The following is a 26,083-nucleotide window of genomic DNA, read 5'->3' as shown; positions in this document are numbered from 1 at the left end:
CGATCTGATGTCAGCTTTTACAGTCAACCGCCCAATCAGTGTAACCGACGGAGGAAGTACGTCACTCCGTCGCCGGTTACGTGGCTTCTGTACAAGCGCTTCCCGGTTGTAGTGCCAGCAAGGCTCCCCGGCTTCGGGCTCCTTCATTCACCGGAGCTACCTGTATCTGAAAAAAAATAACGGTCAGTCCTCGAACGGACGGGTTTCCGTTTTGTTGTTTTAAAAGAGGTTAACGGTTCAGTCAGTTGCTGACCGCTGCCAGCCATGGAGACGTATGGCAGCTCACACAAGAAACAGAAGCTAAGCAACGCTCCTGAAAACTGGGTGAGTTTTCTTTAGCCGAGTTGTGCTTTTTCACGTCCATTCACTCCAGCAAACAGCTGCTAATACAGAGCTAATAGGCTAACCCCGACCGGACAGTTAGCTTATTAGCACGGCTATGAATACTACGTACAGTAACTGCTTTGCTAGTTTTACATTTAAAGCCCTGTTTTATGGAAGTGTTGTGGCCAATGAATTAACTGCTAATGCAGTTTGATACGTCAAACGTTTTGTTAATGTCCTTCCAACCGTGAGAACTAAATGGCTCCTGTATATCTTGCCAGCTAAAATACCATGTACTCTTTTTTCCCCTCACTGCCACTCATGTAAACTACTATTTGATGAGTACACACAACGCCTAATCTGAAATGTATACCAGATGATGTCCAATTATGCTAACACAGAAACAGTATAACAGAAATCTACAAGTTAAGTTGTACTTACAAGTAACATAAAATTATCTGAACGTCTTTAAAGTCGTCAACAGTTGGCCATAAATATGTGCTTTACCTCTTTTTCGAGAAAATATCTGTCAGTGTAAAGTGTATGGATTTGAGGCCTAATCATAGTTAAATGTGATGAAGAATTTTTAAAACGGTCAAATAAAAACAGATCATAAAACAATAAAAACATATTACATTGGTTCAATCAGTGTGGCTGCTTTCCACTGTATTTTGTTAATCTACAGTTGTAGTATGATGGTTATGATATGGTTTATGATAAAACAAACATACAAATACATGTGCCGATCTTTATGGAATTACCTTCAGTTTCCCAAGAAGTTCCTAAAGCCACTTAAAGATTGGTGTGATGTGACTACTGTGATGATGGGACTTAAGCTTAATCCGCTTATATTATCCTCTTACCTTTTAAATTTTATTGTTTTATTTACTTTACATTTGGGCTGAAAGAGGGCTGATTATCTGTTTTATTTCAGGGTATGCAACGTGCCACTAATGTCACTTATCAAGCTCATCATGTTAGTCGAAATAAGCGTGGACAGGTTGTGGGCACAAGAGGAGGTTTCAGAGGCTGTACTGTGTGGCTGACTGGTAAGCCAAAACATGTCATAAACATACAAAAGATAATGTAACTTCTACCCTTTCTATCTTCAAATCCCAGGCTTCATAATGCGGTTCTTCTCCTGTCCCAGGTTTGTCAGGTGCAGGGAAGACCACAGTGAGCATGGCTCTGGAGGAGTACCTGGTGTGTCATGGTATCCCCTGCTACACACTGGATGGGGACAATATCCGTCAAGGGCTGAACAAAAACCTGGGCTTCAGCCCAGAGGACCGTGAAGAGAACATTAGGCGCATTGCTGAGGTGGCTCGGCTTTTCGCTGATGCTGGGCTGGTCTGCATCGCCAGCTTCATCTCTCCCTACAGCAGGGTGAGTGACTCACCAAAGACAGAATCATAGGTCATTTATGTTGATAAATGTGGTCAGACCTCAGTCTTCTATTTTTGCTTAGTAATGAAGTCCATTTTTAAACAAATTCTGTGAACAGTTAAGTAGGTCAGGGATAAAAAATGCATTATTGGGTTGTGTTCTTCCCATGTTAGTTTCACATCCTTTTGGCATTAAGTAAAAAAATGGTGGTAATCATAACATTTGTGGTTATTTCACTGCCTATAATTACAATTCTTCTTAAATTGATGAGACCAGCTTTGATATTGGATTGAGGTTGTGGTGCAGCATGATAATGAAAATTCTGTACATTTTATCTTAAACTTGTAACATAGCAGGGCATAATACAGTGAGATTTCATTTTCTCCTATAAATTGGGGATCCTACCATTTTATTTTCTTACTATGAAAGTCTGTTGCAGAGAACGAGCTGTGTTTGTTTTAACCTTAAATGCTTCTTGTTTATTTCTGCCCGGAGCTTACTGCACTGGGACATTTTGTTCTTTACTCTGCAGTAACTGGAGTCTTGTTTTAACAGAAAACAAACTCATTTGGTGAAAAATTCACACTTAGAATTTCATCTTTTACTTTCTCCTTGTCTAAATCATGTGGGTACATCTCTGTGTGCTTTTTATCTCCCAGGATCGCCTCAATGCCAGGAAAATCCATGAGGCAGCAGGGCTGCCTTTCTTTGAGGTGTTTGTTGATGCTCCACTGGATGTTTGTGAGCAGAGGGATGTGAAGGGGCTGTACAAGAGAGCCAGAGCAGGAGAAATAAGAGGTGGAGTTTTGTTTAACACTGTTGATGTGAAATGTAATATAGCATGATCTTTTTTTTGCTTGATGCAATGAAAGTGGTAAATGTACAATTTGCACTATAACTCAGCTGACAAATGTACAGTAAAAGGACATTTCTATGTGTGGCTTCAGGTGTCAGTTACACTGGAAATAAATGGCATATAACCGATGCATAGCTATTGGAGGAAGTGTTTCTTATCACATTATTTCACAAGAGGGTATTTTTACAGCTTTGAGATCTGAGCTTTGTTGCTTTAGTTTTGTTTCATTTCTTTGGAGAAATTTTAGTCATGATTCAACTCATACACCTTAAAAATGACAAATTCATGAATTGAAATTTAGTCCATATGTTCTCAATGTCTTGAAGGATACTTAAGGCTTTTTTTTACTAAGCGCAATCATTCTTTATCACAGAGTGTGGATAAAATATTATTTTAAAAGTAGTTGCGATTTTGATTAAAGGTATTTCAATAGAAATGAATGTGAGAATTGTTCCAGTATTTAATTATTTAGAATCCAATCAGTATTTGAGGCAATTATATGTTGCTTTCTATTGTCTTGTCCTTAATTTGCTTTTATTTATTTTGTCAGGATTCACTGGGATTGACTCGGAGTACGAGAAGCCAGAGGCTCCAGAGCTGGTGCTAAAGACTGACTCCTGTAGTGTGAATGAGTGCATACAGCAGCTTATTGACCTTCTTCAAGAGAGGGTGAGGGAGAGAACTACCCTGCCATTGCTTGTTTAAAAGACATAAATCATGGGCAGAACTGTCTGCTTTTGCTTATTAAATTAAAGCAGAGGTCAGACTACACAGTTTTTTCTATTACAATGTCAGAATAGGCAATCACAGAGCCATCAATTCCAGCGGTGACATGGCTGACAGACAACACAGAGGTATTTGGTCAATTATTGCAGCTGATGTTATGTTGATGGAAAGAAGAGAGGCAGGGCTAGATGACATGAGACTATAAAAACATGCTGTATTTACTGCATTATACTGTCTTTGACTTTAGCTTGATGCTAATGCTGACCGTACTAAACCACCACAATGCTAAAATGCTTCTACTTTTGCAAAGACTTATCTTTTACAGTTTGTCATGGTAGTCCCTCAAAGACACATCATAAAGGCAGGGGTATTGGTGCAAGAGCTTGACAAACTTTTCCCCTCTGTCTATGCTCTTAATCACAGAGGCCACAGGACAAATCATAGAAGGCAGGGCAAATATCAGACATATTAGACTGTCTATCGGGTGGTCGTTGGGATTTATTGTCAGAACAGACGCTATTATTATGAATTCTTCCTGATATAGGCCATCAAGAAGAGAACAATATGAACCAGCTCTCCTTCAAAAAGAACTTGAGGTATGAATGAGATAACATGCCTTGTATGTACACATAAATCTAAAGGGGAGAAAAAATGAGGGCTTGTTTAATGTCACTCTGGTAAAAAATGATACAAAGATAAGAGCAAATGCTCTCGAATTGGCAGGTGTCAGGATACAGGGCGTTGAAGTCGGGTCAGGGTGCTAAAATATATGATGATGCAAGAAAAATGTTGGCATGCTAGACTTGTTCAATTGTGGTTGTGGGGCGTCTTCGATGTGTTGTTAATTAAGTCACACTACAAGACCATTTTTTCGTTACCAACTTGCATAATTGGGCTCAGCGCTTGATAATGAGCTGCAACATTGCAGTCAGGTCAAAATCTGGCTGAATTTTTGTAGTCTGAGCTGGGCTTCAGATGTGTTTTTGGTTGTCATTCACTATGACACAAAACACAAGATGAAAGATCAGACTTTCAGAGCCCAGACTGCTGAAACCCTAAGACTTTTGGACCTAGCAGTAATTGTGTTGAAAACATAGTCTGACCTCAAGCAACAATTCAGAGACAGTATGACTCTTGACCACCATTCCTCTTCTTACCACAAGAGGACAGCAAAGCCCAGTATTGGTATCAGTATTAATATAAAGACTGAATAAATGGCAAGAACCAAGTCTTGATTAATGCCAATATTTTTGTGCCATTGATTGATGATTTAAACTATTGTTTTTCAATCTTTAGGATATTGTACCTGTTGATGCATCGTATGAGGTGAAAGAGCTGTATGTTCAAGAAAACAAACTGGACCTGGCTAAGGCTGATGCAGAGACTTTGCCTGCAGTGCAGATTGGCAAGGTGCTTCTTGGTTTTATTTTTTGTCAATCCTGATAACTCTATAAATTAAATAACTGTTTTAAAATCTTTGTACATACTGTTTAGAGAGAATGATTTATTTTATTTTACTGAGTTATTCACATCTTAATGGTAACAGTGCATATAAAAATCATTTGTGGGTCTTTAACCTCCTGCTTATCACTTTCAGGTGGACATGCAGTGGGTGCAGGTGCTGGCAGAAGGCTGGGCAACTCCTCTCAATGGCTTCATGAGAGAGAGAGAGTTTCTGCAGTGTCTTCATTTTGACTGTCTCCTAGATGGTAAGATGGCTATGATTTATTGTTGAACATTGAGTTATACATAAGAAAGACACTAGATGGAGCTGAGAGCTCACACAACTGATTATTGAAACTTTGCATCTAACAAGACATCATTACGCTTTTCTTAGGATTGTATTTGAGTATTTATTTTCTAAAAAGTTCTTTGAAAGTATGTCTTCCATATGCCCTGGAAATACAACCCTTATATCAAGATAAACCTTCAGTACAGCTGCTCAACATCTTAGCTTTTAGCAAGAGGTCTACTACTGACCCACATAAACTAATGAACCTTTATCGTTTTTGTGAGTTAAAACTGAAATGTCCCTTAGCTGTAGACCTTTCCTCTGTGCTGAACTCCCTACTTTATATTCCATTAAAAATACACCCTCTGATATAGTGCAGTAATAAATTACAGCAACAAGTACTTTCTGCATGTTTCCCTGCAAACCACAATGCATATTTTGTACTGTGTGACATGCCACAGGGTTCCTAAATGAACCTTGCATGATGACATGATTTAGAAGTGCTCATAATGTGGCAGGGACGTACAGCTTGGCTAGATGGTAGAATGACGCACCAATACAAGAATGAAGTCAATTTAAATGTAGGATTTGAAAGATGAAGATGCTGAATAACATGCCCATTTTCACTCTCATGTTAGTTATTTTTAGTTTTTGTTGGCAAGAGCGATCATGTTCTAGAATTTTCTTGCGTAATTGCATCAGTTTCTCATGTACAGTTTGAGATTCCCAGAAAAAGTCTATCAACTTTTATTGCCCATGTAACCACTCTTGGTTGTGAGTTAAGATGATGAATATTTTGTTAAGTACACTATAAAATGGAGAATTTATGAAATAAACTGAAAGCTTACATAGCCTGTATTTCATTTTAAATTATCATGGGACTATATATTATAGCTGCTGTCCTCACAGGGGATAAACTGTTTGATTCTTACAACTCAGAACAAAATGTCAGATGATTGAAAGTTCTGTCCGAAAAAAACATTAAAATAATGTGCTGTCTGGAAAGAAAGAGGTATAAATATTTATTGATGTGAAAAGTCCTGTTTGTCCGGAGACAGAGGAACACAGAGGAAGAGGTTCTGTATTGATTGACATCACACACCACCATTTATCCATTTTCACTTCCTTCCAGGGATTTGAAAGCAGAAGAATCACAGAGATTGTATTGATCACCTGCACTTTAACTCTAAAAGAGGCCAAGAAGCAGAAAAGTTAATGTTTTACTTATCAAAAAGCTTGCAAAAATAAACAGAGACCCAAACTGAGGCCTGTGTGTCCTCTCTCTCCTGAAGATTTGGCAGTCCTGTCTGTGTGTGTCACAGTGTAGACTTTACAGCTGGTTCCAATAAAACAGGGGACGAGAAGAGAGTCCAGGGGGAGGATGGGGGCAGAACCAGAGTCCCCTTAGGTTTCCATTGCATTTGATCTGATGTGATGTGAAAAGCGGGCCGGTCCACAGTTTTCATCAACCTGCATGGAAAAATGAATCCTCGGGCAAAGTTCTGTCTCTGCACAGCTAAAATCATCAAATGAAAAAAGGTCAAGGTCCAGTTCTACATAAAAGACATTTTTCCCCAAAATAATCTTAAATTATAGCTTGTGGTTTAGAGAACAAAATGGAAATGTAATTAGTATGTTTGAGCTGGTTTTTGATTCCTTACCTGTGAACATTTTTAACTGTTTGCTCTCTCTCTCTACATCCCTGTGCTGTATATTAGTCTTTGCATTGTCTTTTCTTTAGTTGAAGTCTGATATAAAAGTGCGCAGATGAGTTTCGTCTCAACAAACTAAACTAAGTTTACACTTAATCCTTTTTTCAAGCCTCACCCTCCTTGGGCACTGTTGCATGGTTAGACAAAAACCCATGTCACTGGTCTCCTTCTTATTTGAAGCAAAAGAAAATACCAGGTGAACTACATGCGTACATGGGGCACAGATGGCAGAATGGATAAGGCATGCGCCCCATGTACGCGGGCGGCCCGGGCTCGAATCCGGCCTGAGGCCCCCCCCCCGTCCTCAACCCTATCCACTGTCCTCTCCTCTATCAAATAAAGGCACAAAATGCCCAAAAATAAACCTTAAAAAAAAAAGAGATATTGCACTGTCTGCAGTTTGAAAATTGCAGCAGATCAAATTGTGATTTAATCTAAATTTCAATTTATTCTCCAGCTCTAGTTAAAATCCCTCACAATATTAACACTGTCATATGCAAGTGCTGTCATATGCCATTGTTGTCTTGCCTCTGCTGGCTTGTGTTTAGATTTAATGTGATACAATGTGGTACATGTGATTTTTTTTGTTTGTTATTTTTAATATGTTTGAATTTTTAGGTTAAAATGAATTTAAACCATTTTGGAATAAGGCCATAACTTAACAAAATGTGAAAAAGTGAAGCGCTGTGAATACTTTCTGGATGCACTGTAAATATACTGGATTGATTCAACTTGACATTATTGAACAAAGGGTTGACCCTTAATGGATTTTCAGGGCCAAAATCAATGCTGATTATTAGTTGAACTGATATTTGGAACAAATAAACAAGATGTACATAACGTGACAAAAGTAAAATTGCATATTAAAAAATTGAGATACAACAGTTTATCACTAGCTTAACATGAAAAATGGCACAGAGCAACACAGTAGCAGCAGGAAACAGGAAATAATGCTGCACACTGGCTGTTTCTCAAAGCCAAGAAGGATCCTCAAACAGCCGTTTTAGGAGGATACTACATCATTGACTGCTGCCAGAGGACTGTTCCAATGGCGAGGATCCTCAGAATTTTCCTTCAAGCAGTGAATTTCCAAGGATTCACATATGGATCTTTCAGTCGCAGGAATTACCCACCCCATCCAATATGCACGGTTTTTCCTTCACTTCAAAAAAAAAAAAAAAATTAAGCAATATCAGAGGAAAACCAGGCCCTCAAGTGCTAATACACTTTTAAATGCCCTGTTTCCACCGTAAATATGTTATCATCATTATTGTATGGCATCAACGTAAAGCTGGACGTGTAAAAGTAGCGCCATACAATGTGATTATATTATATAATAATATACAATTACATGATGAATATGATTTTATGATAATATTTATATTTAGATTATATGATGATATGATACTATATTGGACAGTGCTGGGTAAAAGTTGTTCAAGTTTTTATTAGTGCCCCTCCTAATTTGATTTCCACCACCACCATGTACACGGGCGTGACTCTTCCTATGACACAATTAAGCACACTTGCCAGACTGTTCCAAATGTGTGGTCAAGATTTACCAGGGAGGACTCTGACCTCGCCTTCAAGGGACATGACTTGGGAGGAAGACTTCTAGAAACAGCTCTTGTGTCTGTTTCACTCAGACCTCAGTGTTGATTGGCCTGTAGTTGTGTGACATTGATCCAATCAGATTGAGTTGTGGGTGGGACATTAGGTCAGACTGTAGACAGTGAAAACAAAACCAGAGGTAAAGACACTTTGCAGTGCAGTCAAAGTAGCAAAATTTTTAATGAACTGATTTTGTCAGATTATCTGTGAAATATAACGCTGATACTGATAATCAATGCCACAATTAGCATCAAAAACTTGCCAGGCCAGTTATTGGTCTACCCCTACCTTGAACTGTACTTGATAGATGATGTGCTTCCATATAACAAGCCATTTTTGTACCTCATCTTGGGAAATGATAGAAGACATTTTTTGTATTTTTTAAAAGCTTTAAATGCTGAATTTAAATAGCTCTACAAGGGGAATGCTACTGCAAAGTCTTTGGTGGATTTGTAGGCACTTCTCCCTTTCTTATTCAGGTGGTATTATTCCTGCCTTTCTAATTCTTTTGTGTATGTTTATTTTAGTAAAATACATTCAAATAATTGTAAACTGAAGCCTTTTATTTGTAGATACTCTTATGTTCTATCCATTTTTGAAATGTTCTTTTCATTTTTCTAGGGGGAGTCATCAACCTGTCAGTTCCTGTTGTGCTGCCGGTGTCGTCAGCAGATAAAGAGCGTTTGGATGGCGTCACAGCCATGGCCCTGGTCTACGAGGGCAGACGAGTGGCCATCCTCCGCAACCCTGAGTTTTATGAACACCGCAAAGAGGAGCGATGTGCTCGACAGTGGGGCACCACCTGCAAGGACCACCCATACATTAAGGTAAATCCCTGAGATGACATGCTCAGGATCACAGGTTTCATCTTCTGAAAAATGACTCAACAATAAATGCTATAGCAAAGCAAAAAGCCAGGCCTTTGTGAAATCACAGAGCAGTATCACAGAGCTTCAGACTGTCTGTCTCGGTGTGTTGTGTGATAAACACCCTGAATGTGAAGGCAAACAGCCCCTCTGGATTCACCTCTGACAGAACACAGATCTGAGCTGGCCTTTTCACTTTGCTTATGGAAAGAGTGAATAGGTGAGGGAGCAGAGGTTTCTCTCGCACTCTGTCAGGATGCCCAGGGTAATCACTTGATCTTTTTTGCTGCAACCTCATTTTGCAGGTGTTATATTTGGATACTGCTGTGTAGATTCCACCATAATGTGCTTGAGAATGTACGGCTCAGCTCAACAGGCAGAGGAATCCCTGCCAGCTTCCACCTTTCCCCTCACACAACTTTTCTCCAAATCGACCCAGGAATTGTTTCCATCTGTCTCCTATAGACTCAGGCTCAGGTAGACTTAGTGGCAAGATAACGTCCTGAAATGATCCTTCTTAACCCGAAGAAAAAGGGGCTCTGCTTGTAGCTGGAAAAGAACAAAGCTGTCTAGAGCTGCAGACAAAAATAGTTGTTTTGACTCCCTTTTTATACAACAAAACTGTACAGACCAAGATGCTAGGTTAACTTAATAGTCGACTGTCTGGTTTGAATTCACGTTTTTATCTGGACAAGTGTAATTGGTTAGCTTCTTTTATTGATGGAAAGATAAATGAACAAAGTGTATTTGACCTTTGTGCTTTTAACTTGTTCAACTTTTTGTAGTCAGGTGCACTGTAAATCTCAGAGGCTCTTTTAAAAGCCCTGCACTTCTCAAAATTCTGTATGGAGATAAGGATAGTCAATATTTTTTTATACTGTAATCCTTTCTAACCTTTTGTTTAAAAATGATACATTCTTTTTGCTTGATGTCAGTGGTGTTATTTTACACTGGCTCTAGGTTTAGGCTGAAGGCTTCAGTACTCACATATGAAAAAATTCCTTGTCATATTTTTCATCCACACTGGCTGTTTGAGGATTAACAGCAGTTAGCATAAGTTATTTTTAGCTGTTAGCATCTGGAGCAAACACTAGGTTAAGAAATGCTTTTCAGTGATTGGTTAGAGTAAGAGAAAACGTCATATCTGTGACAATACTTTGGTTAATTTGGACGTAAATCTCTACCAGTTAAGCTCAACCTTGTGTCTCTGAGGTGCAGCCGAACAATGACACAGCTTAAGTTTTAACTTAACTAATTTCAACATAGGATGTAGTGTGGACTTTATACCATAACTTAAGGCAGAGCTTACGCATAGCTGGTGCAATGGGCTACTGGTATCATAACAAACCTACACTATATTGCCAAAAGTATTCACTCACCTGCCTTGACTCGCATATAAACTTAAGTGACATCCCTTTCTTAATCCATAGGGTGTAATATGACGTCGGTCCACCCTTTATAACAGCTTTAACTCCTCTGGGAAGGCTTCCCACTAGGTTTAGGAGTGTGTTTATGGGGATTTTTGACCATTCTTCCAGAAGTGCATTTCTGAGGTCACACACTGATGTTGGACGAGAAGGCCTGGCTCTCAGTGTCTGCTCTAATTCATCCCAAAGGTGTTCTATTGGGTTGAGATCAGGACTTTGTGCAGGCCGGTCAAGTTCACCCACACCAAACACTCATCCATGTCTTTATGGACCTAGCTTTGTGCACTGGTGCACAGTCATGTTGGAACAGGAAGGGGCCATCCCCAAACTGTTCCCACAAAGTTGGGAGCATGGACTTGTCCAAAATCTCTTGGTATGCTAAAGCATTCAGAGTTCCTTTCACTGGAACTAAGGGGCCAAGCCCAGCTCCTGAAAACCAACCCCACACCATAATCCCCCCTCCAGCAACTTTACACTTGGCACAATGCAGTCAGACAAGTACCGTTCTCCTGGCAACTGCCAAACCCAGACTCGTCCATCAGATTGCCAGATGGAGAAGCTCGATTTGTCTCTCCAGAGAAGGCGTCACCACTGCTCTACATTTTTTTCATTATTCAAAGTAATTTACAAACAGCCGATACTGACACATAATACAGTGTATCACAGAACACATGGTTAAAGATCACAGCTGCCTGTTTTACACACTTTGGCCTGCAGGTGGTTTCGTGTGCACATAAAGCCTTGAGAAATGAACCATTTTCTGAACCGATTTGCTAAAAGCCTCAATGCTTCATAAAGCTTCATCTCACCATCACTACGATTAATCACTATTAACAACAGAACCTCTGAGATGAATTGAAAAATTTGCCTTTTGACAGCCCTACTTTAAATGTTTCATGTCTGGCTATACATATATTGTTTTGTTTTTTGCACTAATTAGATTTGTTTGCTGCTTTCCCATGTGCAAAGTTGCTGATTTATAGTGCATTTTGAAGGCGTGATATTTACGCCCTTTTGATGTTTGCTTTTCTATAAATGCATGGAGATGTAATGGGGGACAAATTGATCCCCTCATGCAGGCTTTAGAGGTTGTAATGGAAGCATTACAGAGGGGAAAACAGGAACAACACAACTAGCAGGGGAGTACAGCCCTGTGTATATGAAGAGCTCCTTCTTTGCTGTGTTCTCTTGCTTTTGTCACAATGCCAAAATGCAGTGTAAATTAACAGACAGGGGCACGTAATATCATCCTACCATAGAATCACTATGAATGTCTTAAGGTGCAATGAGAGCAGAGTTTTGTTATGTTACTGTTGCAGGAATGCACTGTGAAAACACCTTAAAAGTGACCTTCATGCCACCAGTCTGTCTTTGGTCCTTTTTGATATGCTGTAAGCTTTGTTGGCTGATTCAAAGCCCTGTGCAGCAAAAAAAATCTGTATGGTATTGAACTGAACTATTATACCAAATTCATCTCTACGTTAACTTGAAATTTAGAACAGTTCTTACTGTTGGCAGACATTTTTTGCCTCATCTTGTTCATGATAAATTCTGTGTTGGTTATGTCTTTCATGATGCAAAAGTTTGCCAGATTTACAAATTGATACCATGACTCTTCATTGTCAACACCTGATGTTTCCATGCTGGATTTAAACACAGACATAGTTGTCTTTTATTTCCACAACTGCCATTCTTGATTCATTCTACCAACGTGTGTTCAGCTTGTCATGATTAAGGTGTCACTCATTATTGAGGGTATGTATGTGTATTTAAATGTGTGCTGCACCCCCTGAGCCGGAGCCAGTCTGTCAACACACCTCTGTGCTAGTAGCTACAACCTTTTCCTCCCATCTCAACCTGAAACAACCCGCTCTACATCAAATTTAGTTAATTCACCTTTTCCTGTTTACCTGTCCATCACTCAGACAGGAGCCCCCCTCATAGGAAGCGATGGTGTAGTGGCTGTTTATTTGGTTTGGGCCCTTTTCAACATGTGAACTCCTCAGGCACTTAAAACGGTTAAACAGAGCACATGTGTACATATGTGGAGGGCTGCTCCTTTGATATGTTCACGTAGACTTTACATTAAACTTTTGTAAGGAAAATAAATTGCCTCTTGTCTTTGCTGTTGATCTATTTAAAGAGCAAGACTGTTATGCATCTTTCATGGCTCTTCTTAGGCCAGCAGCAGACAGGTTGGATTAATTCAAGTGTGGAAAACAAATCACATCACAATCTTGAAACTCCTTCTACTGAGCCAAGTTGTTATAGATCACATCACATACACACCTCTACTGCTGCTGACAGCTGTCTGATTTTTATATATAGTTTGCCAGATCAAACTGAAATCAGTACGTTTCTCAAGGCTGGATATCAAAGGCCTTTTGCCTATTTTTTTACATGATAAATTACTTGTCAAAGAAATCAGTGACATCTTTGTTATCAACTTCCAAATCTGCTTTAGGCAAAGCCTACCAACTTCAGGTTGTATTTGTAGCTTTTGTTTTGAGATCTCTCAGTTATGACACTGGTGTTGTGCTTCTTCTTTTATTACCAAGCCTGTACAGAATTGTCACTTTGTATCACATTAACATCCCACAGGCCGGGGCTTTCAGTAACTTTAGCCACACTCTCATAAATGCCACAACAGGCAGGCCAAAGATATCTCTTGAAACAATAGCAGCCTCCGCCTGGATTCTTAATACTTCAGTGACTTGGTTGAGCGGAAAATTTCTCTTCAATGTGGTCATAAGCTCATCACTGAGTTTTAATAATGTGCAATACAATCTGATTTTGTCTGTGCTCTCTTATGGAAATCAAGGAAGAGGCCAAGTGTGGAAAACAGGCATGCAAGAGTTTTGTTGACTGTTAAGATTCAGGGAGTCTGATTTATGCTGGTGTGTCCGTGTTGCAACCGGGTAATAACTCCCGAGTTTTATTAGATTTCACTCTGGCCTGATTCCAGTGCAGTGAAGTTTTTATGGACCACTGTATCTTAAGTCTGGATTATGTTGGAGTTGTGCTCCCTGTCGTGATCATTGTGACCTCTTTCTTTCAGATGGTGATGGAAAGTGGGGACTGGCTAGTGGGGGGAGACTTGCAGGTTCTGGACAAGATTTGCTGGAACGATGGACTCGATCAGTACCGACTGACACCCACCGAGCTCAAGCAGAAGTTTAAAGAAATGAATGCAGGTATAAACAGGCCAAGTTCTGTTTTTCTTAGTTGGTAAATGTTGAAATGGACTTCTACATAGATTGTAGTGTCACAATATTTATAAAGTGCTTCCCATTTTTTCTTAAAAATGAGAGGAAACAGCGAGTAGTCCACTCACTTCAATGCTTTCATTCTGTGTTTAGTCTCTGTGCACAAAGTGAGGGAGACAGTGTAGGAGAGTCATGGGAGAGAAAGCTCTGGTGTGATTCACTCCTTCACTCTTTGTGGTTCCAGTGGTCGGGGGTTTAGCTGCTTGATTATCTTTGGGTACATTGTGGCCTTTTTGTTTGTTTTTTTACAGATGTGTTCAGATCTGTTTGGTTGCAGTTGAACAAATCCTCATCATCCTTTCTTGTTTTTCTTTATTTAGACGCTGTATTCGCCTTCCAGCTCCGAAACCCAGTTCACAACGGCCACGCTCTTTTGATGCAGGACACTCACAAGCGTCTCATTGAGCGGGGATATCGCCGGCCTGTTCTGCTGCTCCACCCTCTTGGAGGGTGGACCAAGGATGATGACGTGCCACTGCCATGGCGAATGAAGCAGCACGCTGCTGTCCTGGATGAGGGCATCCTGAATCCAGAGACTACCATTGTAGCCATCTTTCCTTCTCCCATGATGTACGCAGGGCCAACTGAGGTAACGATTTTAAAGAACGTTATAAACGCAGCTGCATACTTGAGGTTTGTTTTCTTCACAAGTGACATGAAGCAGAAAAAGTGACACTGTTGAGAAATGACAACAGACACATGGAGGAGGACTGACATTTGTTAACTGCAGATCTTAAAAAGTGAAAAATGGCAGGAAATGGGATTTGCAAATGTCAAGAGGCGTTCTGTTTAGTGTTTCTCTGCCATATATAAAGCTTTCAGTGTGACTGAACATAGCTGTGCAGCTGGGAGTCTTCATGATTCAGAGTTGGGCACAATTTATTGAGAGCAGATTGAAGCTGGTAGATTTCAGACTGTGAATTTATTCCGTTTTTAGTTCTGAATAGGGGTTTAAAGGGCCAGACTCGCCTCTAATGTGTCTACACATTCATAAAATTGAATCCTGATCCATCCAAAACAGATCCTCTTGAGCTGTTTACTTGCCAGAATTTTCTTTGTGCTTTCACCTTGAGCTGAAACCATTAGTTTTGTTGGCCTTACCTTCTAGGCTTCTTTCCATGAGCTGCCTTAAAGACCTGTCTATGTTTAGAAGTGATGGTGGAATTGAAATTATGAGGCAACATTTAAGAGCAAATTGTCAGCTCAATTTGCATGTATGTGATTAGAAATTAAATGACCAATAGATGGCAGCAGAAGGGTTCTGTATTGCATTTCAATCTGATGCATCGGGCCTCTTTTTCTCTCCACTCTTGACTGGATGTTTTCTGCACACATTTACAGCTTGTGTTACTAGTAGACAGTTGAGCATTTCTGATACCATAAAATGTGTAATTTTCACAGAGATTCTGTATGTTTGAGAATGTGTATCCAGAAGTTAGCAGGATGTGACATTTTTCAACCCTTGAATATGCCAGTCGCAATAACATTATCAGACTGTTTCCAGAAACTGCCAATGAAAGTGGAGATTTAGCAATAACTGATTATGAGAGTTAGAGCTTAGTTTTTGTGGTAATTGCACATTCCTTGTGACAATGTACTTAAGACTTATGTCGGACTAATGTATTATACTGGTAATATGATATCTCAACTGCGACAAACTAGAGCTGAGTATAAAATAAAATAAATTAAAACTAAGAAAACACATTACAAGAAGACTAGATTTTACCCCAGAGAACTTCTTCTTTAGCCTTTTTTAAACCTGATTAATGCTTCTGTGTCAAAGCTATGATGTAGCCTACACTGTAGGTCCATGTAGCCCTGAACCCTCTGCAGAGGTCTACATGTGTAGTCCCCTCAAAAATGTACCTGCACATCCAAATGATGTGGACCACAAGCCCCTTGATGGGCCCCCTGGTTAGCACTGTGACTCCCAGTCTGTGAACAACTTATCAAATCTACTTGCCTGCATCTAGAAATATTCCAATCAGGAGAGACTTAATATGAGTTTAACATAGTCTCCTTGGAGGAGGAGACTGAAGTATGCAGGATGAGATCAGCAGAAGACCTGTGAGGATCTGGATCAAATGCTGATGAACTGAATGGAGGTGGCTGGGGTGGAGGTGGATTGCAGTGTCCACACTGAGATGACAAGCTGGCTGTGAAAGAGAGAATGACAGATTTAAAATGTGACAGATTCTGCCACAACCTTGTTTGAGCAATTACCATGCACCTGATTAGCTGAGGACTTGAAAAAGGGAACGCCCATAATCAGCTGATTGAGACGAGAGAAAGAAGTGAAGAAGGAAGGGATGTATAAAGTGGTGATTAATGAATGAATGAATTGAATCAGTCTTCCTGCTTGAACTTTTACTAAGCTCCATTAGATGTACATTTCCTCATCCATGTCTCTCTCTCTCTCTGTCCAAATGAATACAAAACAATCCGATGATCCTCTTCCCCAACTAAGACAGTGGCCATACTTTCTATTCTTTCCCGTGTCTACGCTCTTTTCCTCTTTGAAAAAAAATGGCAGTGTCATCAACTGCTGCTCAGTAGTTATCAGCTCAACCTCCAGCATAATACATGGTTTCAGTTGCCACATTTCCTGTACACAAACAGGCAGCAAATGTGGCGACAGGCCTGGAAACTGGCATAAAGATCGCACTGCCAAATAGCATTTGGACGGAGTTTTACAAAGTGATGCTGATGCACCAAATGCAAAAGTATGTGGTGCTCACAGTGGTGTAGGCCACACAGAAGCATGAGCCATGCTTTAAAGGATCAGAACATGTTACATTCTTGTAGAAATATTGATCATTTTTGTACTTTTTTTTAGTTTACTGACTTGAGTAAATGTTTCAGAGCAAGGATTAATGATGTTAAGTAAATGGGAGAGGTTAAATGTTATCTCTCTTTTTCTGGTTTTAAGCTTAATTGTGGGTTTAGTTCCATCCTTAATTGTCCTTCTCCAGTATTTACTCTTCTTGTGTCTGTTTCCCTCACACACAGGTTCAGTGGCATTGCAGAGCTCGAATGGTGGCTGGAGCCAACTTCTACATTGTGGGTCGTGACCCAGCAGGCATGCCCCATCCTGACACAGGAAAAGACCTGTACGAGCCCACTCATGGGGCCAAGGTGCTCACCATGGCTCCTGGCCTCATCACTCTGGAGATTGTTCCCTTCAAGGTTGCTGCTTACAACAAGGTCAAACGTGCCATGGACTTCTATGATCCGAAAAAGTGAGTTCTTGTGTCTGTTATTGTTTCACTTTTTCCTGTTTTATTCTCCAGTTTAATTTGATCATGATTATGGAATACTGACATAAAGTAAGTTTAAATCATCTGTATTCACTCACACCAAATACATAGGCTTATTTGTGGATTTAGTCAAGAGTAATCAGTTTCATTGCAGCCAATTAGAACCAGCAGCCTAAACAGAATTCCTCTCCCTAAATGAATTACTCATTAGGCCGCTCTTGCTTAAAAACCCTTTAATCTATTTCCTTTTCTCCTTTTTCTTCTGTTTACATTAAAATTTCATGCCAAGAAAAACAGGCATTGTTTTTCTTTCTTATACAGTGAAAAGGTTTCCTGGATTAGCATGAGCTTTGTTGTTACTCAGAAATTACATAGACCTGCCATTAATTAAAGTCTGTATATGTACACTGCACATGGTGACTAACAAAAATCATGCAGTGTCTCTGCTGCTCATCTGGAGTTGACGCAGGTTATGCAACTCTAGCTGTGCATAGATATGGCCAGACTAATCAAAGGATTTGTTTTGTTTTCCATGATGCATATTCATGACATTGAAAAGTGAAAAGTTTATCAGAATCATTTAGTGCTATCAGTGCTGCTAGCTCTAAGTTTAAAACTTTGTTGAGTTTACTGTCATCTTTTTCCAAAGTGGAATACAAAGTGTGAAATGTATAATAGAGATGCTCAGTATTAGAAGTTCACTGATATGCTGATATTTCCAAACTAATTTTAGCTGATACTGACATGTACATATTTTTCATCGTAAAGCCACACTCAGACAAAATATTTGCGATTAGACAACTGCTTTTTGACAGGCTGCTCTGCAACATTATACCACTGCAAGTGGGGAGACAATGTACTGTTTGCATAGCAATGACTCTCACAGTCATTTAATTTAAAGCGATTTATTTATTTAGCTACTACACAATTAGATATGTAACTACAAAAAGGGAAGTAGCCTCCTGTTCATTCCCTGGTTTTTCTGTATTTACTGTATGTTGTTATGATAATGTGGAACATTAAGCTGTAGGATTTCTCCATGAACGTGATTTATCCCTGATTTTTAGTATTATTACTGTAAGTCCGTCAAAGTTTGGCCGATCAGAAAAATTCCAACGGTATTAGAAAACTGAGAATTGTGGGCATGCGCACATATATGGCTCGTTATGGTACTCACATCCATATGACCTGGGCATTCATCGCAAAACACCAGTTTTGTATTGTTCTTCTTTTAAACTGCTGACAATTCCATATAATGTGCGATAATCATTAACCAGATGTTGAAAAGTCAAGTTCAAATACTTCTGGGAAAATAGGGACCAAAACTTTCAAACCATAATAACAAAATATGTCCAAATCACCATTTTAAACTCGGTAGGTAAAGGGTTAAAAAAAGATGGATATGATAATTTCCAAAATTCACAGTATGATTTTATCAAATCAAATTTCTACTCTGTATAGATATTAATCCATAAAAACAGCTTGTAGCGATTTGCTGAACTAAATAAAGAGTAACATCATCAGCTGGCTGCACTAGAGCCGCGACCACCCAGTTCACAGAACTGCAGCAGTTCCCTGTGATGTTGTAAAAACTTTCTTGTTGCGTCATGAATCTTTGGTCAGAACTCTCCTGGTCTAGAATTGACCGCTACTCTTATTGTGTTTGGTTTGAAAACAGAAACAAAACAGGACTTACAACCTTTGGTTCTACAAAAAATGGTAAAGTTCTTTAATTGTGTATTAAAAAGGATTTTATTAGTAATAGTAAAGCTTCATTTTTCTTGAGAGCTACAAACAGCATTATGACAACCTGCAAACAGACAGTGAGTGCTTTACTGCACAAAGTACAAATGTGACCTTTTTTCTAGAGATTGTTCTTTATAATTAAAATGGAACCTTTTACAGATTTGTTGGGTAGTTTTTTGAGACAATCTTCACACATTGCCAAAGATAACACCAAAAGCCCCCCTCTAAAGGGGAAAAGTTAAACTAGCTGAAATTCAGAGCTATAACTTTTCACTCATAGTCAAATGCTGTAAGATAAAATGTTTCTTACAAATAATATCCGGGAAAAAACATCCAGAATACATGCAACACCTTTATCCTTTCCATACGTCTTAGTTACGGGCAGACTACACAATAAAACACTGTGCTGTGTTTTAGATAGAATCTGAAAGGCTCAGTAGCTTGATCACAAATGTAAGGTGCTTCTGGTTTTCCAAAGTCTGCTGTCGACCCTCATTGAAATGTATGACTTTCGGTTCTCACATACATGCTGACAGCCCCTTGCCAAGTATCAGGATGAATATGGATGCTTCTCCTAATCACCAGCAACACCCTTCAGCCTTCCTCTAAAGTGTTACAGCTTAGATCACAGCAAAGCTGTTTCTAATTTGACACCGAATAAAACAGTCTCGGAAGAATTTGCCTGGAGCTCTTCTACCTCACGCCATGTGAATAGTAAGATCCTTCTCACTGTGTTTGAGTAACATGGTGCGCTCTGTCATGTAAAAGCAATTAGAAATTGTATCTCATAAACAGCAGGACTTTGACCCCTCTAAATGTAAGCTCCACGGAGAAAATGTAAATGTCTGTTAGCAAGATGTTTAAAGAGGTCCTGATTATCTCTGACAGTAATGGACAAGGCATTATGATGAGCCGATGCAAGGACTCCTCTCAACACTCATCCATGATAAACACTGTCTTCAGCTGCTCACTTCAAACAAATCAGGATCCATATTTTATAGGCTGACTTGATTTCAGGGACAATCCGTCTGTCATTGAGAGGACGAAGAAGCCATCGAAATGTTTGGAAATGAACAAAAAATGTTTAGACAAGAGAAATCTACAATCAGATATTTGGAAAACAGTTCTCTGCCAAAGTTTGATTTTCTGATCAGTGTTTGATTTTCTGATCAGTGTTTGATTTTCTGATCAATGTTTGATTAGTAAATGTGTCACAGCCAGATTCCCTCATGCAGACTGTTCAGGGGTGAGGATGTGTGACAGCACTGTGTGATTCCCTAAATAGAGAAAACTGTTTTATAACTTACTTAAATCAGTGACCACGGTTTCTACTTGAAGTAGGTGCACTTAAAACCTTTTGGAATGATCAGTATTAACTAAAAGAAAGGTTTTCAGGGACATGGTTGGTCAGATATTTCATAAAGAATTCAGAGATACCGGTATGCTGTAATGTATCCTTATTTTAGAGAAAGGAGAAAAAAAAATCATGTTGCAGTCTTTGTCTGAAACAGTATTTGAAGGAAAGTCAATAATATTGATCCATGCCTTTTCTATCGTTCTGTCATTTTTCTATCATTTGTCCTGTTGGGGTTGTGGTGGTACTGCAGCCAATCCTGGCTGTGATCGGGTGAGAGGTGCCAGTCAATCAGAGGGGACATACAGAGAAGGCCTGTTCAATAAATTGAATTTCAAATGCCTTTTTCTGCTTTCCCACAGTCAAAAACCTGAGTGGATGCAGTTCTTTACATTTAAAATTGATTCGAAAAGCTTTCATAATAAGCTTATATATACCATAAAAATACATTCTTAGAGAGGAATGAATACTGAACACTGACCTTTTGTGAAATTCACTTTTTACATATGTTTTTCGCGAGTATGGACATTATGGATCGCATATGGCAAATTGTTAGGGGCAGATCTGAGCCAAAATTGGTCAGATTTTTTTTCCCAGTCCAGCCGTGGCAACAGATGAGCATCAGGACATATATGTTTAGTAAATAAACCTTAAACAGTGCAAAAAAGTTCTTAGAACCTAATAAATAATCTTGACTGATAACTACGATCTCAATTTTGATCAAAATAATTGTGACGATCATTTTGGCCAAAATCATGCAGCCCTAATACAGAGGCAGACATTCAAGCTCCCACCCACACCTGCGCTTAATCAAGAGTCGCCAGTTGGCCTAACAAACTTGTCTTTAGACTGTAAGAAGAAGCTGGAGTACCCGGGGAAACCCACTAATGTCGAGTGATAACCATTAAACTCCTCACAGAAAGACCCAGTCAAACTAGGATTTGGACCAGGAACTTCCTCAATGTGAGGCGGCAGCTCTAACCACTTAACCACCCTTGTGCTGATTGTTCAGAGCTGAAAAAGACTATGATAAACATAAGAGATACACAGATTGTAAAAATCAGGGCCAATGCTGGTCTCAGTGGTTAAGGTAAGATTTTAGCTGATTGCTGATTTTTGTTTCATAACTTAATTTGGTAAAACACTCCCACTATGCCACCATTGCCTTTCACATTTGACCATGCAAACAGATCAGTGTTTGTCCGGCAGTTCTCATCTTCTGCCCAGTCATAAATTTCTTCTATAAGTCAGCATTTTGGTGTGCTGAATGTCAGCTTTAAATTGTGAGGAAACAATAGATTAACATCTGCAATTTATTTCTGTTCATGCCCACATTATTTGCAGAAGGCTGATGTTTGTCAAAAGGGCTAATATCAGTAAATACTGATGATAACTAATTTGTTTGTGCATTCCTGATAAACATGATGCATACATCAAAAATATACATAATTCATCAAACATGACTTTCTCTGGGTGTCAGTTGACTCTTAAATGCATCACCTTTTTACACCATGTGTTTTCCCATGCCACATTAAGAAGATTCTATGATGCTTTCTCTTGTTCACACCTGAAAATTTCTACAAAATCTCAGGACAATTCTTTTTGCAGTTCTTTTTGTTTTGGGTAGTGTTTGAAATGTCTGCAAAATGTAATGTTGTAAACTTTAAGGCCTTCTGTAGGTGTTTTTGTAAAAGTACCTTTATTTTCAAAAAAGAAAAATACTTTATTCTTTTGGGAAAAAAAGTTATTTTTAAAGTACTACTGTAAAAACTAATAGTTTTGATTTTTTTAAAAATATTTTTAAGTTTTGAGTTGAGAAATACTACTTCAAAATGATCATAGTAGACTCATGATAGCATTTATGTGTTAAATCATGATCACAATCTCAAATAGCAATTATTGTCCAGTAAGATTACATCTGCATATTATTACCATTCTGCAGCACTAGTGCACAAAAGAAGAGAAAGAATTAAGCTTTTTCATGATTTGTAAAACGTTTACAGCTCGCCAGTCCACTTACAGTGAATTTTCCATGCATTCACGCGTAAGTTTACACAAAATTTTATTAGGGTTGGGCAGGGTAAAGATGTAGAAGAAATATGTCTTGATTGTATTCAAATTTGGGGAGATTTACAAGAGTTTGTGCACAGATGGAAGCATTGTCAATGAAACTTTGAGTTTCTTTAAAAAAAACATTCAGACTTTGGCAATTCAAAGAGATGTTACTCAACAAAGATTCTGTGTCCGATGTGTAGTGAGGACACAAAGTATCACAAACAGGATAATAAATTCTACATCTAAAGCATCTACAGCTAAACATCTACGTCTGCAGTGATTTTGAAGGATTTATAAATGCTGAGGGTCAGTTTTACTGACCTGGCTTCACAACCATCGCTGTAATAGCGTGCTGGTGTTTCTGGATTGTCATACTATCCTTCCAGCCACACAATGATTTGCGAGGTTTTACAAATAAAGCAGCTGCCAGAAGCAATCAGTTTGTCAACTGTAGAGTTTAGAGACATAAATATTTTGACATACAAACAGATATCGTGTCTTACTTTAAGTGTCTCATAAAGAATTTTGTAAGAGCTTGTTTTGGTCTCAGACTATGCAGCTATGCCTAAACACGCTTGATCTAAAGAAGCCGGCGGTTATTGTTGGCTCATCTTCATTTTGATAATTATCTTTTTATTAATTGAAATCTGTCTGGTAATCACATTTCCTTTTTTCTCCTTTTGTTTTTCAGCCATCAAGATTACGACTTCATATCAGGCACACGTATGAGGAAGATGGCTCGTGAAGGAGAGAATCCTCCTGACGGTTTCATGGCACCAAAGGCCTGGACCGTGCTGAAAGAATATTACAAGTCCCTGGAGAAGGCTTAAGGTTCAGTCTAATGCTTTAAAACATGAAAACATGGTTTTACTGATATTTCAAAAAGGCAAATGTGGGGACCAGTTATATACTATGGAATAACACACTTTTACTTGTGTCTGTGTCACTTTTACAATTAACAGTCATGAAACTGGTTATTTTTAGTCTTATCATGTTTGTGTTTTAACTCTGTACTTTATTTTACTCAGCTTACTGTAAAAATAGGAGACGACAAAGGTTAGCGAAGAAACAAAATATATTACAAAAGTATTGTTTTTTTCTCACAACTTGAAAACTGTATATCCTGATGACTCGTTAAAAAATATTGTGTAAAAAAAAAGAAAAAGGATCAAGCCTCCATGGATAGTACTGTTGACCAGTACTGAAGGGGGCGTGATTGAATGTTGAATATTCGTGATTGAACTGAAAAGGTTACTGCACCTGCTAGAGTCGATTTAACTCACAGCTAAAACACAAACAAGCTGCTTTGTACTCATGTGTTTGCAAATGGCAGTGGTAAATGCTCCAAATTTGGTGTACACAAGTATTTGATGTGACAAAGTTGAGTGCCTTGGTCGTCAGAAGTGAGTTCACATGATGTCTTGTTTTGGATTAGAACACACACAGACCTGCCTCTCATCCCACTTGTCTTATTGTTGTACCGAAACAGTGCAAGCAATGATCAACACCCGGAACAGCTTTTAAGATGTTTTTTTTTATTGAAATGTGAATCTCCAACCTTCCTAACCTTCTAGGAAAACCATTTAGCATTTCATTTTTGTCATTTTTATCTATTTATTCTGTCCTAACATTGCAACATTTACTCTTATTTTAACAGTGTTGTGCGAGTAGTTTTCAAGCTTTATGCTCATAGTCTCTTGGCTGTCTTGATATTTTGTTAATGTTTCATCATTTGTATTTTTTCTTCCCTCATGGGTTGCTAATATTTTCCATGTTGTAATTCATTTTTAAGAGCGGGGCCTGTATAATCAGAGGGTTGATGGTTACCATCAAGGGATCAGATTTGTAATCTTCCTTGTCCAATAAACCATTTTTACCAAAAGAACAATTTGTTTACTTATCCTTTCTGCAATCTTCAGCTTGTTACACTTAGTGCACGATATGCTTTTTTCTTGCAGGACACCAAAGAGTTTTAAATCTATAACATATTCTCAAACATGTCTTGTTAATTGTAAGTGACAGTGCTGAATTTCATGTATCTTTGAAACTAACAACGTCATTAAGCTCTCTTTGATAACTCAATAGCTCGAGAGCTCTTCATGTCTCTGTGACCGCCATCGACTTTCACAGTGTGCCCTCCAAATTTAATTTCCACAGTTTCATTGGTCCTGCCTGTTACAACTTTTGTGACCTCCCAGTTGGTCAATCAGCTGTATATTGAATGAGACAGACCCTTCAGTGACCCTAATCAGACTCAGAGGCACTTGCCGCCGTATACAAAAAGCTGCAGCTGGCTCCCAGATGCAGTTGAGCAGTGAAAGTGGAAAACACAGGGTTAACTAACACAAGAAAGAGTGGCGCTGTCAGAAATACCCTGAATACTTTATCAAACACAGCTCTGAAGTGTGATGAAGAGACCTGCCAGGAACAATTTTTTTCTACCTTTCACAGGATCTTGTTCACTTTAAAACCGTAATCAAGCTGGTTTGTCTGCATGACTTCAAAAGAAAGGCTCTTTTTTCACAGAGAAAATGATCAAATGATTTTGAAGCGGTTGCCTTATGATTTCTGTTGTTCTTTAAACTGTCTGGAGGAGATCAGTGCTCTGGTAAATGCAGGTGTCTGTTACTGTGTATCCTTAACCTCTTGATGTTATCACTGTGTGTTTTAGTTCTGGTTACTTCACAGCTTGTTCAGCACATAATCAGCTCTTTGCTTTGAAACTGTTGTTACAGTGAGGCAACCTGCCAAAGGGTGAAGGTGTCAGAAGAATTTACGGTAATCTGATTTCTGTTTACATAACCTGTGCTTTCATTCACCTTTATCCCCCTCCCCAGTTCAATTCAAACAGCTTCTGCATGTTTCTACACAGTCATGAACAATATTCATCACAGGGAAAGGAGTGGAGCAAGTTTTTGCTGAGGATGTTTTTGTAAGAAATTAAGCAAAATGCAAAATCTAAAGTGTATCAATAAAGACTACATCATCTGCTATTCCAAGAAAAAAAACAGTTTATTGCCAGTCTGGTTTTCATATGAGATATTTTCTTTGATAATCTTCGGAAGCAGGAAAATATAAAAAGAAGAATAAAAACTGCTGCTTGGTAGTTCTATGCCCCCTGTTATACAACAGCTGGAAAGACAAACTTGATGTCTGACCTTCAAAATCTTATCAGGTGATCACTGAGTTGGTGAAAGTTTTCTCTAAGTTTGAGGCCCTTCCCTTAAAGTGGTCTCCAGACGTCACATTTACAAGCAAGGGAGGAACATGAGGCCTAATAACCTTGACATTTGACCTGAAGCCTCCAATATCAAATGAGCTCATCCTTGAGTCGTGTGGACATTTGTGCAAAGTTTGAAGAAATTTGACAGTTTTAAAGTTTTAATGTTTGTTTTAATTATACACAGGTTCATCTAAAAAAATAGAACATCATGAAAAAGTGTTTTTTTCCTGTGCTTATCAACAATCAAAATTCCCATATCTCAAAATGTTAGAATATCATAAACATCAGTCCAAAAAATCTTCATTAAAGGATTTATAATACAGATATGATGACCTTCTGGAAAACTGCTCATTTATGAACTTAATAAAGCACAGTGAACCAATCCCAGCAGATGACATGGCATCTCAAGCCATCACTGACTATGGAAACTGAAAACCCTGGACTTAAAACACCTTCAATTTTGTGCCTCTTCCTTCCCCCAGTCTCTGGGGACCTTTATTTCCAAATGAAATGCAAAATTTACTTTCATCTGAAAGGAGGAC

At 38.8% G+C, this 26,083-nt stretch overlaps 1 protein-coding gene across 1 annotated transcript; it reads left to right on the top strand.

The window, feature by feature from the left end:
- The first annotated feature begins 100 nt into the window (after positions 1–100).
- Positions 101–24,183, top strand: papss1 (3'-phosphoadenosine 5'-phosphosulfate synthase 1). Its single transcript, XM_041786227.1, has 12 exons — positions 101–324; positions 1,259–1,373; positions 1,475–1,710; positions 2,370–2,508; positions 3,117–3,235; positions 4,589–4,702; positions 4,890–5,001; positions 8,969–9,174; positions 13,699–13,834; positions 14,227–14,495; positions 16,916–17,145; positions 23,010–24,183. Exons 1-12 carry the CDS (start codon positions 265–267, stop codon positions 23,146–23,148), a joined length of 1,875 nt encoding a protein of 624 aa, XP_041642161.1. The 5' UTR covers positions 101–264; the 3' UTR covers positions 23,149–24,183.
- The last annotated feature ends 1,900 nt before the right edge of the window (positions 24,184–26,083 follow it).

Source organism: Cheilinus undulatus, linkage group 4 (genome assembly GCF_018320785.1).
Source record: "Cheilinus undulatus linkage group 4, ASM1832078v1, whole genome shotgun sequence".
In the NCBI taxonomy this organism is placed as follows: Eukaryota; Metazoa; Chordata; class Actinopteri; order Labriformes; family Labridae; genus Cheilinus; species Cheilinus undulatus.
This window is presented reverse-complemented; position numbering and strand designations above follow the sequence as displayed.

Bases quoted from the DNA above. Each gene is read 5' to 3' on its own strand.
- papss1 (XM_041786227.1), top strand. From the start codon at position 265: ATGGAGACGTATGGCAGCTCACACAAGAAACAGAAGCTAAGCAACGCT. The intron at 1,374-1,474 runs GTAAGCCAAAAC...CTCCTGTCCCAG, and splicing joins CTGTACTGTGTGGCTGACTG to GTTTGTCAGGTGCAGGGAAG. The intron at 14,496-16,915 runs GTAACGATTTTA...CCTCACACACAG, and splicing joins TGTACGCAGGGCCAACTGAG to GTTCAGTGGCATTGCAGAGC.